Source organism: Aspergillus mulundensis, assembly GCF_003369625.1.
Source record: "Aspergillus mulundensis strain DSM 5745 chromosome Unknown scaffold_3, whole genome shotgun sequence".
NCBI lineage: Eukaryota > Fungi > Ascomycota > Eurotiomycetes > Eurotiales > Aspergillaceae > Aspergillus > Aspergillus mulundensis.
Window position 1 is genome coordinate 1,089,575 of NW_020797891.1, and position 11,130 is coordinate 1,100,704.

General features: G+C 56.6%; 4 protein-coding genes across 4 annotated transcripts; 2 read left to right on the forward strand and 2 right to left on the reverse strand.

Moving 5' to 3' along the window:
* Positions 1–130: 130 nt before the first annotated feature.
* DSM5745_04104 (uncharacterized protein) lies at positions 131–2,172 on the forward strand (the record flags this gene model as incomplete). The annotated part of the gene is made up of 3 exons (XM_026746120.1): positions 131–1,806; positions 1,858–2,084; positions 2,132–2,172. The coding sequence occupies 3 exons, from the start codon at positions 131–133 to the stop codon at positions 2,170–2,172; spliced, it is 1,944 nt and encodes a 647-aa protein (XP_026605116.1).
* A 48-nt stretch (positions 2,173–2,220) lies between these two features.
* On the reverse strand, positions 2,221–3,340 carry DSM5745_04105 (isopenicillin N synthase family dioxygenase; the record flags this gene model as incomplete). Its single annotated transcript, XM_026746121.1, has 3 exons — positions 2,221–2,886; positions 2,959–3,132; positions 3,179–3,340. 3 exons carry the CDS (start codon positions 3,338–3,340, stop codon positions 2,221–2,223), a joined length of 1,002 nt encoding a protein of 333 aa, XP_026605117.1.
* A 217-nt stretch (positions 3,341–3,557) lies between these two features.
* DSM5745_04106 (Multidrug transporter (ABC)) lies at positions 3,558–8,737 on the forward strand (the record flags this gene model as incomplete). The annotated part of the gene is made up of 14 exons (XM_026746122.1): positions 3,558–3,785; positions 3,831–4,353; positions 4,417–4,643; positions 4,695–4,974; positions 5,025–5,258; positions 5,317–6,104; positions 6,164–6,326; positions 6,380–6,721; positions 6,778–6,901; positions 6,950–7,021; positions 7,070–7,801; positions 7,851–7,934; positions 8,004–8,378; positions 8,452–8,737. The coding sequence occupies 14 exons, from the start codon at positions 3,558–3,560 to the stop codon at positions 8,735–8,737; spliced, it is 4,458 nt and encodes a 1,485-aa protein (XP_026605118.1).
* Positions 8,738–9,556: 819 nt separating this feature from the next.
* Positions 9,557–10,771, reverse strand: DSM5745_04107 (uncharacterized protein; the record flags this gene model as incomplete). The annotated part of the gene is made up of 1 exon (XM_026746123.1): positions 9,557–10,771. One exon carries the CDS (start codon positions 10,769–10,771, stop codon positions 9,557–9,559), a length of 1,215 nt encoding a protein of 404 aa, XP_026605119.1.
* Positions 10,772–11,130: the final 359 nt, after the last annotated feature.

The following is an 11,130-nucleotide window of genomic DNA, read 5'->3' on the forward strand; positions in this document are numbered from 1 at the left end:
GTGCTGGTCGCAAGACCAAATATAGTCAAAGAAGGGATAAGGCGCGGAGTTCACTGTGCTATATGGGCTCACGTCCATCCGGTGTGCGTTGCGGTGGTGGGATCAGCATATCTGGCTTTACACCGTCACGATGCACTTCGCAGAACCCGCACAGACGCCGCCACAGTCGCAGCCCTCAGGCCAATGGATGGATCAGCATCTGCTGGATCTGGAGGGGTGGGATCAGGAGTACCAGGATCTGATGGTCATCAACTGGCTGTGTGTGGACTTTCGGCAGCGGCTGCTGGACATGCTGCAGACGTCCTGCCAAAACAACTTTAACGAAGCCCGCAATCTGGCCAAGGAACGACTGTCGGATCTGGTCGAGCGCCTCGCATCCTCCGACGATCTGCATGGCGCCCTCTGCACCCCGTCGCTCGACTCGCGCTCGTCGGCAACTGCGCCGCAGCTCCTTCCCCGGACGCCGCATCTCACGCAGTATGCGCTGCCGACTGGAGCACAGAAAGATACCCACGAGGATGGACTCATGTGTACCCCAGAGCATGCCACATATAACTATCGCGGCTCGCAGGTGGTGGCCAGCCCGCCAGGGACGGGCCCAGCGCTCCTGTCACCCATCGCATTGAATCATCATGAACTTCCCCCAGGCTGTTCTGATTTCCTAAACTTCGACCTGCTCTCGGACGGGCAAGTCTTTTCTATCGGTACACACGCAGGCGACGCCTTTGACATCTGTGACTCCATCCCCGTTGACCCTGATCTCAACGAAATGGAGCTCGACCCCCCTGATGCCACCGCCACCACCACCAACATTACAACAGACAATACAACAAACTCCAGCAGGATATCGTCACCAAATACACACTCCACACCTCACTTTACCACTCCAAACCCGGCATCCGGGACTCCAAGTCCGCCACCCCCTCTGGCTGGGCTATCAACGCAAGAAACCCCCGGCACGCCTGCCTCACCACCTGCTGCACCCCAACGGCGACAGGTCCAGACGCGAACGGCAGCCCAAGCCGCATATCGAAGCACCCCAAGCCCATCCAGCGCGCCCACACAAGTCGAGGCAGAGAACGAGGTAGCCGAGCCCGCTCCTCTCTCGCCCTCAACAAGCTGGACCCATTCCATCCCCACCCACCTCCCATCCCCAGACACCGTCCTCGCAACCTTCACCCACCACCTCGGCCCAAGCAAGCAATCCATCGCCCTCCTGCTCACCCGTCTGTTCTACGCAGTGGGCTCCCCAGACGCTCTCTCCCAGCTCCGCCACGCCGTGAAGCTAAGCCGCGAGCAAACCCCAGTCATCATCCCGGCCTCCCCCAATGACCTCGCCACGACCGTCAAAGCCCTCGACCACCTCGACTCCATGACCACCCTCTCCCACATCCTGCGCCGCTACTACCTCGTCCGCCTGCTGGAGCACCGCACCCGGCTCGAGCAAGACCACGTCACAGCGCAACGAGCCTGCCGCCGCCCAAAGCGCATGCTCAAATACGACTGCGCCCGCGTCGAGCTCATCAAAAGCGGCCGCAGCGGCAGCGCAACAAAACCAAATGAAAAGAAACAACAACTACCCAAGTACCGATCCAAGAGCCAAGCACTCGCGGACCTGATGCAAATGCTTTATCCCGACTTGAAGCCGGCGGCGGACGGCAAAGACTGCGTGTATAGTAGGAAGCTGACGAAGCTGCGCAACCGACTGTCCTGCGCACGGAACTGGTATCGATTTGAACAGGCCTTTCCCGGGGCGATTCTGGCGTTGATTCCCTGTGCGGGGAGGTTCTCCGTCTCTATTGACCAGTCAGTTGATGTCGTGCTTGGGTATGAGATAAGCCAACTGACATTTTGCAGGATTGAGAAGCTGCCGAGTGAGACTGTCCAGGTGTTCCTGCGCTACCTGCAAGAGCATCGGGGGCCTTTCATGCGGTGCGTCAGTGAGACGCTGGGCACGGAGATCTTCAGCGTGTTGGGCCGGACAAGTGCAGGCAGTGATACCACGCCGACATTCGCGTTCGAGAAGGTGGAGGAGGATGGGTTTGGGGATGTCTTATATGATACTGACGAGTTTGTTAGCCTATGTAAGCAGGTATAGCAGTGTAAATTTCAGATCCACATTGACACGCAGCAAAAGCAAGCACGTTGAATACGATAGACACTGCAATCTAAACTCCAACCCCTACTGAGACACACCAAGTGCCTCGTCTACCTACAGCCTCAGTACACAATCCCCGTCCTCAACTTCTGATACGCCAGCGCAGTCATATCCTCATACCTCGGGGCCTGATCCCCAGGCACAAAATACGAAATCGGCGCGACAGACATCCCCCTATGCGGCTTGAGGAAGAACGCAACAGACCGTCGCGCAGGCAACGTCCCACCCCTCCCCCCATCCTTGACCCCCCTCGGCGTCGTAACCTGATGCAACCCAGCGCAAAGCCGCCCATTCGTCCACCGCTCCAGAATATCCCCAATATTCACGACGAACTCGGTCGGATTCTCGCGGTTCACTGGCAGGAACTGGGCCGGGTGCTCGCGGTCCTGGATCTCCAGCCCGCCCGCGTCATCCTGCGCCAGCAGCGTGATGATCCCGAAGTCCGTGTGCGGCCAGATCCGGCTGGTCTTGCCGGCTTCGATCGTCTGCACGGGGATCGAGGGGTAGTGGTTTAGCCGGAGCTCGCTGGCGTGGCCGTGGCAGAGGCGCACGAATGTGTCTTGCGGCACATCCATTGCCAATGCCAGGGCCTCGAGCAGCTCTAGCGTGATGGCCTGGCTGCGGTCGAAGTAGGCGTTCATGGTCTCTTGGAACCCGGGGATTGTGTGCGGCTCTGGCCATTTGTTGCGGAATTCTTCGTCGCCTGCTGGGCCGATGTCGAAGTGCTCCTGCGGGATTGGATCAGCGTGTCTCTTCTTGGTAAGATACATCCATGGATATGGTAGGTATGGCATCCGCACCTTTGCGTCCTGCCGGTCGTTCTCGGCGCCCTTTGCAAGACTGAGCTTGCCGCCTGGGTTCAGGAATCCAGTCTTTTCGGCGCCGACGCTGCTCCAGCCGCGCTGTGGCTTCGGGCCCTCGTCGTTGCGGATCGCGGCTTTCCAGTCGTTGGGTAGATCGAAGAACCGCTGGTTCTGGTAGAATTAGATGATAGACCTCGTATTGGATAGGGCGGGTTACCCAGTTGAAGATATCGGCCATCTCCTCCCTCGAGAAGCCATGGTTGATGAGCTTGACGAACCCCGTGGTCCTGAATCCGTCGAGCAGGGCTTGCCCGAACGCACGACGCTCGGCCTCAGAGCCTGAATGGAACTTTGTAAAGTCGAGAGTTCGAACTGCCATGTTGGTCTTGCTCGGGAGTGTAGAATCTGGTTTGAAAAGTACACAAGACAAGAGAGGTATTTATACCGCGGCGCCGAATCTATGCGCAGCTAGGCGTGCTACCATACCCTATACAGCCACGGAGGCTGTGCGTCAGCGCTAACAAGTGCTGCATCTTTTCTCGAAAGCCAGGCTGCTCGCCAACATCATGCCATTGACCTTGCAAACCGTAGCAACCATGGCCGACTCCCCGTGGCCACAGTGCCATATTCGAGTCGAAGACACGTTTGGCCCGCAGGTCGCAGGATGCTACGAGGACTTCGACTTCACCCTGCTCTTCGAAGAGAGCATCCTCTACCTCCCACCGTTATTGATCGCTGCGGCTGTCGCGTCACTGCGACTCTGGCAGCTGCGGTCTACAGAGAACCTGCTCAAGCGCTCGGGGCTCCTTTCGATCCTCAAACCAGTGAGTTCCAGCGATGGCAAAACGAACCCAGTTAACGAGCGCTAGCTATGCTGGACCGTCTTCGTTCTCCTCAACCTAGCACACCTGGTCCTCTCCTCAACCCTCAAGACCTCCGCAACGCGACTCTCCAACGCCGCAATCGCCCTCGGACTCGCCGCCTCGCCCATCTTCGCATGGCTCTCGTTCTGGGAGCACGCGCGCTCCCTGCGCCCGTCGACAATCCTAACCGTATACCTCCTCGGAACGATCCCCATGGACGCCGCGCGCGCGCGGACCCTCTTCCGAATGCCCGGGAATTCGGCGATCGCGAGCATCTTCACCACGACCGTGGTGTGCAAGGTCGTTCTGTTAGTCTTGGAGGCGAAGGAGAAAAGGCGCCTGCTTCTGGATCATGCCCGCGCACCCGAGGAGACGGCGGGGATCTTCAACCGCAGCTTTCTGTGGTGGTTTAACCCGCTCCTCCTGTCCGGGTATAAGCAGGCTCTCACGGTGGACAAGCTGTTAGCGGTGGATGGGGATATCGGGGTGGAGAAGTCGAAGCATGAGATTCGGCGGCGGTGGGCTCTGGGTATGCTTATCCCAGTCTACTCCAGCTGTATTGTGCGTATTCGGGCTGACTGGTGGTGTTTAGCGGTTAAGCAGAATCCTCGCAGTCTACTGAGTGTTCTTCTGGCTGTGTATAGAAGGGAGCTGTGGGGTGGCTTTCTTCCGCGGTTATGTTTGACTGGGCTTAATTATGCGCAGCCGTTTCTGGTCAATCGGGTCGTGAGCTTTCTGGGGCAGCCTGAGACCGAGACGAGCGGGGGAATTGCGTCGGGCTTGATCGTGGCGTATGCGATTGTGTATATGGGGATTGCGGTGAGTGAGCCATCTGGAAATGACGGTCTGGCACTGACATGAAGTCCTCAGCTCATGACCGCAGCATTCCATCACCGCTCATACCGCATGGTCATGATTGTTCGCGGCGGCCTGATCCTGCTGATATACGACCACACTTTAACCCTAAATGCGTCGTCCCCGACCAAGAACGACTCGTACACCCTCATTACTGCGGACGTAGAGCGCATTGTCTCGGGCCTCCGGAGTCTTCACGAAACGTGGGCCAGCCTCCTTGAGATCGCGCTTTCCTTATGGCTGCTGGAGATGAAGCTCAGGGTGTCGGTGGTCGCTGCCGGCCTGGTGGTCCTCCGTACGTAGCCTGAATCAGTGTGCTATCGGTGCAGCTAACGACTCTCCCAGTATGTCTACTCGTAAGTGGCGCACTCAGTGGGCTTCTCGGGGTTCACCAGAACCTCTGGCTGCAGGCCATGCAGAAACGCCTCAATGCCACCCTGGCCACGATCGGGTCCATTAAAGGCATCAAAGCCACCGGGACAACGAATACCCTGTATGAGACGATCCTCAAGCTGCGAAGCACGGAAATCCAGCGGTCCCTCAAGTTCAGAGAACTCCTGGTCGCGCTGGTCACACTCTGTACGTTCTCGTCCTCTGGTTCTAGCGTCTAAGCTGCAGCTCACTGTCGGCGAGGAAGCATACGTCTCAACCTCCATGGCACCGACCTTCGCATTCGGAACATACAGCATCCTCGCCAAGCTCCGAAACATGGCACCGCTTCTCGCGGCACGCACATTCTCCTCCTTGACGATCATGACGCTCCTCGGCCAGGCAGTCGCCGGGTTCGTCGACGCCCTCATGGGCCTGCGTCAAGCCACGGCCAGTCTCGAGAGAATCCGACAGTACCTCGCCGGGAAAGATGCGCCCAAGCGCTCGTCCGGCAAGCACAGAGTCGCCTCAACCGACGGATTGCTTGCCTGGTCGGCCAGCTTTAACGAACCGGCGCTTGACCCGTGGGTTGAGATGCGCCGGATGAGCTCGCTCCAGCACAGATTCTACAATCTCGCAGATTCCCAAGACGACCTGGTTGTCCTGCAAGACCATACCGCCAGCTGGGAAGCCTCGGAGCCCGTGCTGACGGACATCAACGTCGCCGTCGCCCGCGGGTCCTTCGTTATGGTGATCGGGCCGATAGGGTCGGGGAAGTCGACCCTGCTTCATTCGATGCTCGGAGAGGTCCCGCATGCAACGGGCATCGTGGCAATCCAGGACGTCGATACGGCGTTCTGTGCCCAGACCCCGTGGCTGACGAATACGAATATCCGGGACAATATCGTGGGAGTGTCGCACTATGAGCCCGGTTGGTATTCGGCTGTCGTCAAGGCCTGTGCATTGCACCGTGACTTTGCGCAGCTGCCGCGTGGGGATCGGTCGATGATCGGTAGTAAGGGCATTTTGCTGAGTGGTGGGCAGAAGGGACGTCTGGTGAGTCCTCCTATACGTTTGGTGCCTACCTGAAGCCACTTGTTGGTTAACGATGCTAGGCTTTGGCGAGAGCCCTCTATGCAAAGAAGACTTTGCTCGTCTTGGATGATGTCTTTGCGGGTCTTGATCCAAAGACAGAGCAGGAAGTGTTTACCTCGCTGTTTGGTGCCGGTGGCCTACTGAGACAGGGAAAGACGACTACAGTCCTCGCCACGAATTCCAGTAAGTCAACTTCTCTCATAATAAGAGAAGGCTGATTGCTGATCTTCCTGCAGCGCGAAACCTCTCATTGGCAGACTACATCATGGTCCTAGGCTCCGAAGGTCGCCTAGTTGAACAGGGCACACCTACAGAGCTCCTCAATGCCGGGACATCCCTGCGTCTAGAGGAGCTCGTCAAGACTCACGACCGCAGAAGCAAAGCTGAGCCCGAGCGAGAGAGGCCTGAGTCTGTTCTGACGCTGAGGAATAGCGGACTAGGAATGACTCCAGTTGCTGGGGGGCGCCGGTTGAGTGACATGGCTGTCTACAAACTGTATATCCGGACGATTGGCTGGGGCTCATGGTGGATTTTCATTGTCCTGTGCACCGGTTTCGTGCTGGGTTTGACCTTGTCTCGTGAGAATACCTTGCCCTGTACTGCCGGTGTAGATCGACTAACTGATTGTCTTAAGAAATCTGGCTCAAGTTTTGGACGGAAGCAAATGCTCGCAACCCTCATGATCGCCTGGGATACTATCTATCGCTTTACGCCGTTTGGTCTGTCCTGGCGATCACCTTCTTCCTGGGAGCATGTCTGTATGTCATGAACGTTCGACCTTCCTGTGCGTGGCTAACCCGTTACAGGCATCTGATGCTGAGGATGGTCCCTAAAGTAGCCAAGATCTTCCATGAATCACTCCTCAAGACGGTCATGAAGTTGTCCTCTCGCATCCCACTCATAGAATCCAACTGACCCCGTCCCAGGGCACCGCTGGTCTATTTCTCCAAGACAGACAGCGGCGAAATCTCCAACCACTTCAGCCAGGACCTCGAGCTCATCGACATGGAACTCCCTCGAGCCCTAGTCGGCGCCGTCATCGCCCTGATCCAATGTATCTCCTCCATGGCCGTCATCGTCTACAGCTCTAACTACCTCGCCGCCGCGATCCCCGGCCTCCTCGCCCTTCTCTACCTCGTGCAGATGTTCTACCTCCGCACCTCGCAGCAGCTGCGCGTGTTGGAACTGGAAACCAGAGCCCCCCTCCTCTCCCACTTCATGGAGACGATCCAAGGCCTCGTCACCCTCCGCGCCTTCGGCTGGGCGAACCACTACAGAGACCGGCACCACAGCCACCTCAAAGTCGCCCAGCAGTCCGCGTATCTTCTCTTCTGCGCACAGATCTGGCTGACGCTGACGCTGGATATCATTGTGGCGTTTCTGGCTGTGATTCTCGTCAGCATTGCGGCTACCATGAAGAACTCCTCCGCTGCATCGATCGGTCTGGCCCTGGTCAATCTGATTTCGTTTGGCGCGAACATGAAGGGGCTCGTGTATAACTGGACTGCCCTGGAGAATGCGATGGGTGCGATTGCTCGAGTTCGTCATTTTACCACTGAGACCCCGCGTGAGGTTCAGGTTGGTGAGCCGCACTCGCCGTCCCCTGGATGGCCTCAGCGCGGGTTGATTCAGTTCAAAGGTGTGACGGCTAGTTATGGGTCAGTTCTCAGCATATAATGGTATGACGGCGGAATCTAATATGTATAGCTTTACCTCACCCCCCGTGCTCAACGACGTGACTATAACGGTCCAGCCTGGCGAGAAGCTTGCCATTTGCGGCAGGACTGGATGGTACGTGTATTCCTCGAATCCCCTCACCGCGAACCTCTGCAGATGTAGGCTAAAGCTAACCATGTCCAGCGGCAAGAGCTCCCTCGTGAGCTCGATCCTCCGCCTCCTCGAACTCCGCAGCGGCGCCATCGAAATCGACGGCATCGACATCTCAACTCTCTCCCGCGAAGACGTGCGCATGAGCCTCAACACCCTCCCGCAAGAACCATTCTTCTACCACGGCACAATCCGCCAGAACCTCGACCTGAAGAGCCTCTCATCCGACGAGGAGATCCTGGAAACCCTCGCCGTGTTGGGGCTCCGAGACATCATCTTGAAAAAGGGCGGGTTGGACGTGGCGATGGATGACGAGTTCTTGTCGCATGGGCAGCAGCAGCTTCTTTGTCTTGCAAGGGCCATGTTGAAGAAGTCGCGCATTTTGATTCTGGATGAGGTTACGAGCAGGTTCGTTTTTTCTTCTTCCAATGGACTTTCGCCTCGTCTCGCAACCGTATCAACTAATGAACCCTCCTCACAGCGTCGATCAAGAGACAGAGGCTCTCATCACCCGTGTCCTCCGAGACCGATTCCAAGATCAGACCGTCATCTCGATTGCGCATAGGCTGAACACGATTATGGATTACGATACGGTGATTGTCCTGGATAAAGGGTGTATTGTCGAGCAAGGCAACCCACAGGTTCTGGCGTTGCAGCCCTCGATGTTTGCGAGTCTTCTTCAGTCAAATGGCGAGGAGGCCGGGGATGGGGATGGGCGTGAGTCTGAGTCTGACTCTGAGACTGAATCTGAAGGGACGAAGGAATAGGCGAAAGTCTTGACTTACCAACGAAAACATCGGTGGAGATAAGCACGTAAGTATTGGGCCAAGCGGCCAAATGGGACAAAAGAAAGAAGAGTTGGAGTTAGGGCACACGCATAGATTTGATCACGAGCCAGCGAATTGAGCATTTCTTGTTAGAATGTTATGAGCGTCACCGGTTGGGGGAATTACCCGACATCTACCGTTAGGAATATATGTGAAGTTGCCAATTATGGCATTTTGGAACTATGCATTTTGTTCTTACGGTTCATCGGCACGGGCTACATTAATTATTTTAAGTAGGGAATTATGGCTGCTTGACACTGCTATGAGTATGGCTAAGCGCTCGGTGTTGGAGTAAACCATCTTTCCTCCTTCAACGTATCTCATGGGACCTGTATAGAAAAGGTTATAAGATGCAGAGCGAATTGATAAGCTTAGACGAGGGGCTGAAGTGTGGACTAATCGCCAATTTTTGCCATAGTACTTAATGGGTCCAGTTCAGCAAGGTCTTCTGGCCTTGTGTGATGCCTTGTGGTCAAGTGGTCCACTATCTACCTCCAAGCACCGGCCATTTTGAACCCGCAGTAGGAACAAAGTCACAGACAGCAAGTCTCCTATCGACGGGACGACGGAGTAGATTTATGATAAGACAGTAAGGGTAGGATGAGCATTGTCCAATGTTGAATTCATTATCTTCCATAGCATCTCGGGGCCAGACTCAGCTCGCAGACGCGGGCATATCTCCATACCGGGCATAAAGCTACAAAGATACAATCAATAACCCAGAGAGAAAGAGTGAAGACATAACATGCAGTGCCAAAATCAATCCCACTTGGTGGTCTTCTTATACACCCTGGCCTGCCCAACTGCAACCTTAGTATGCGCAGTAATGTTCCACTGCTCATGATCGATCTGCCCCTGTCGACGAAGCTGCTTGGCCTCGACGTCAAAGCAATCCTCCTCGAACTCGTCCCGGCACAGAGGCCACAAAGTCCTCGTACACATATCACACATGAGCCCCTCAGCATGCGAGACGAAGTCTGGCCCCTTGGCGTTAGGGTCACGACAGAGCTCCGAAGCAGTGTGACCGGGATAGGAACTTTCAATGAGCTCGTCTGGATGGGTACAATAGTTATCGCTGTTGTCGTTACTAGACAGAACGGAACGCCTCTTGACCCCGTAGGAGGGCTTATAGTCCTTCCCCTGCTGCTGCCACTTCTGCAAACGATGCTGCTGGTCGCCCCAAGGGAAGGGATCGATGTCGTTGGCGCTGGGCTCGCACTTGGCCTCCCCCTGCGTGAACAAGTCGCCGAAATCCTCGTCGCCCCCGCCATTCCTGGGAGGCAGCGGCGGGTCAAAGATAGGCAGACAGCTCATCTCCGAGAGCATCGCGTACATGTGCAGTCGGGGCTTGCTCTTGCACAGGGTATCCGGGTGCTCGTTGTACTGGATCTGGAGGGCCTCGTTGCTGTCGAAGTCGATCGTGTGCAGCCCGATGCCCATGGGGAAATTGTTCGTCGGCAGCCCCGTGTCCTCACGGGGCGCCCCGATCCAGAAACAGGCGGGCTTGTACGGCTGGCCGTCCAGCTGGATCGGCAGGTTCGAGTGGTACCAGGCTGCGCCGCAGCTCTTGGGGACGTCGCCGTACAGCGCCCAGTAGTCCTTGCTCGGCGGGGTGAGGGCCAGGTACGCGATGCAGAGGGCGTTGTCGCCGCCTGCGACGACGCTCATGTACTCTATGTTAATGGTGTTCTGGCTCTTGATGGGCGCGATCTTGATGTCCTTGAAGTTTCCTTCCTCGATGATCTCGTCGGCGCTGCCGGCTTTGAAGCCGACGCGTTCGCCGTTCGGGCTGAAGAGGGCGACGCCTGGCACGCTGCCTCCTGTGCTGGCTGTGGAGTCGCCTGGCTGGGATAGGCCAGCGCCTACCCTGAGGATGGAATATTGGGGCTCCACGTCGGGGAAGAAGGACTCGGCGAGGGGGATGCCCAGGAGGTCGAGGCCGATGGCGTCGAAGACAGAGTTGGTTGTAGACATTGCGTTGGAAGAGATATAGACAAAGGCAGTTGCACGTGGTGGATGCTGTAATTCATACAGAGTGCCGGGCTATTTGATTACTTATATAGCTTTAACGGACTGGGGACAATCATGCAAAGTTGGAAGTACACCTGCTGCAGTAGGCATCATCATTTACACCCCCCCTGGAAGACAGTACATCTCTCCTTGACCCTGGACAATGTTTCGGATTTAATAAAGGGGTATCAATGTTGGCGAGGGCCCGGGGGTAATCTGACATCCATTGCTCCAAGTGCGTCAACTTGCGGCGGACCGGTATGGGGAAAGGATTATTCGTCTATGCTCTACGTGTTGCCTGATATTGGCAAGCACACCTGGGC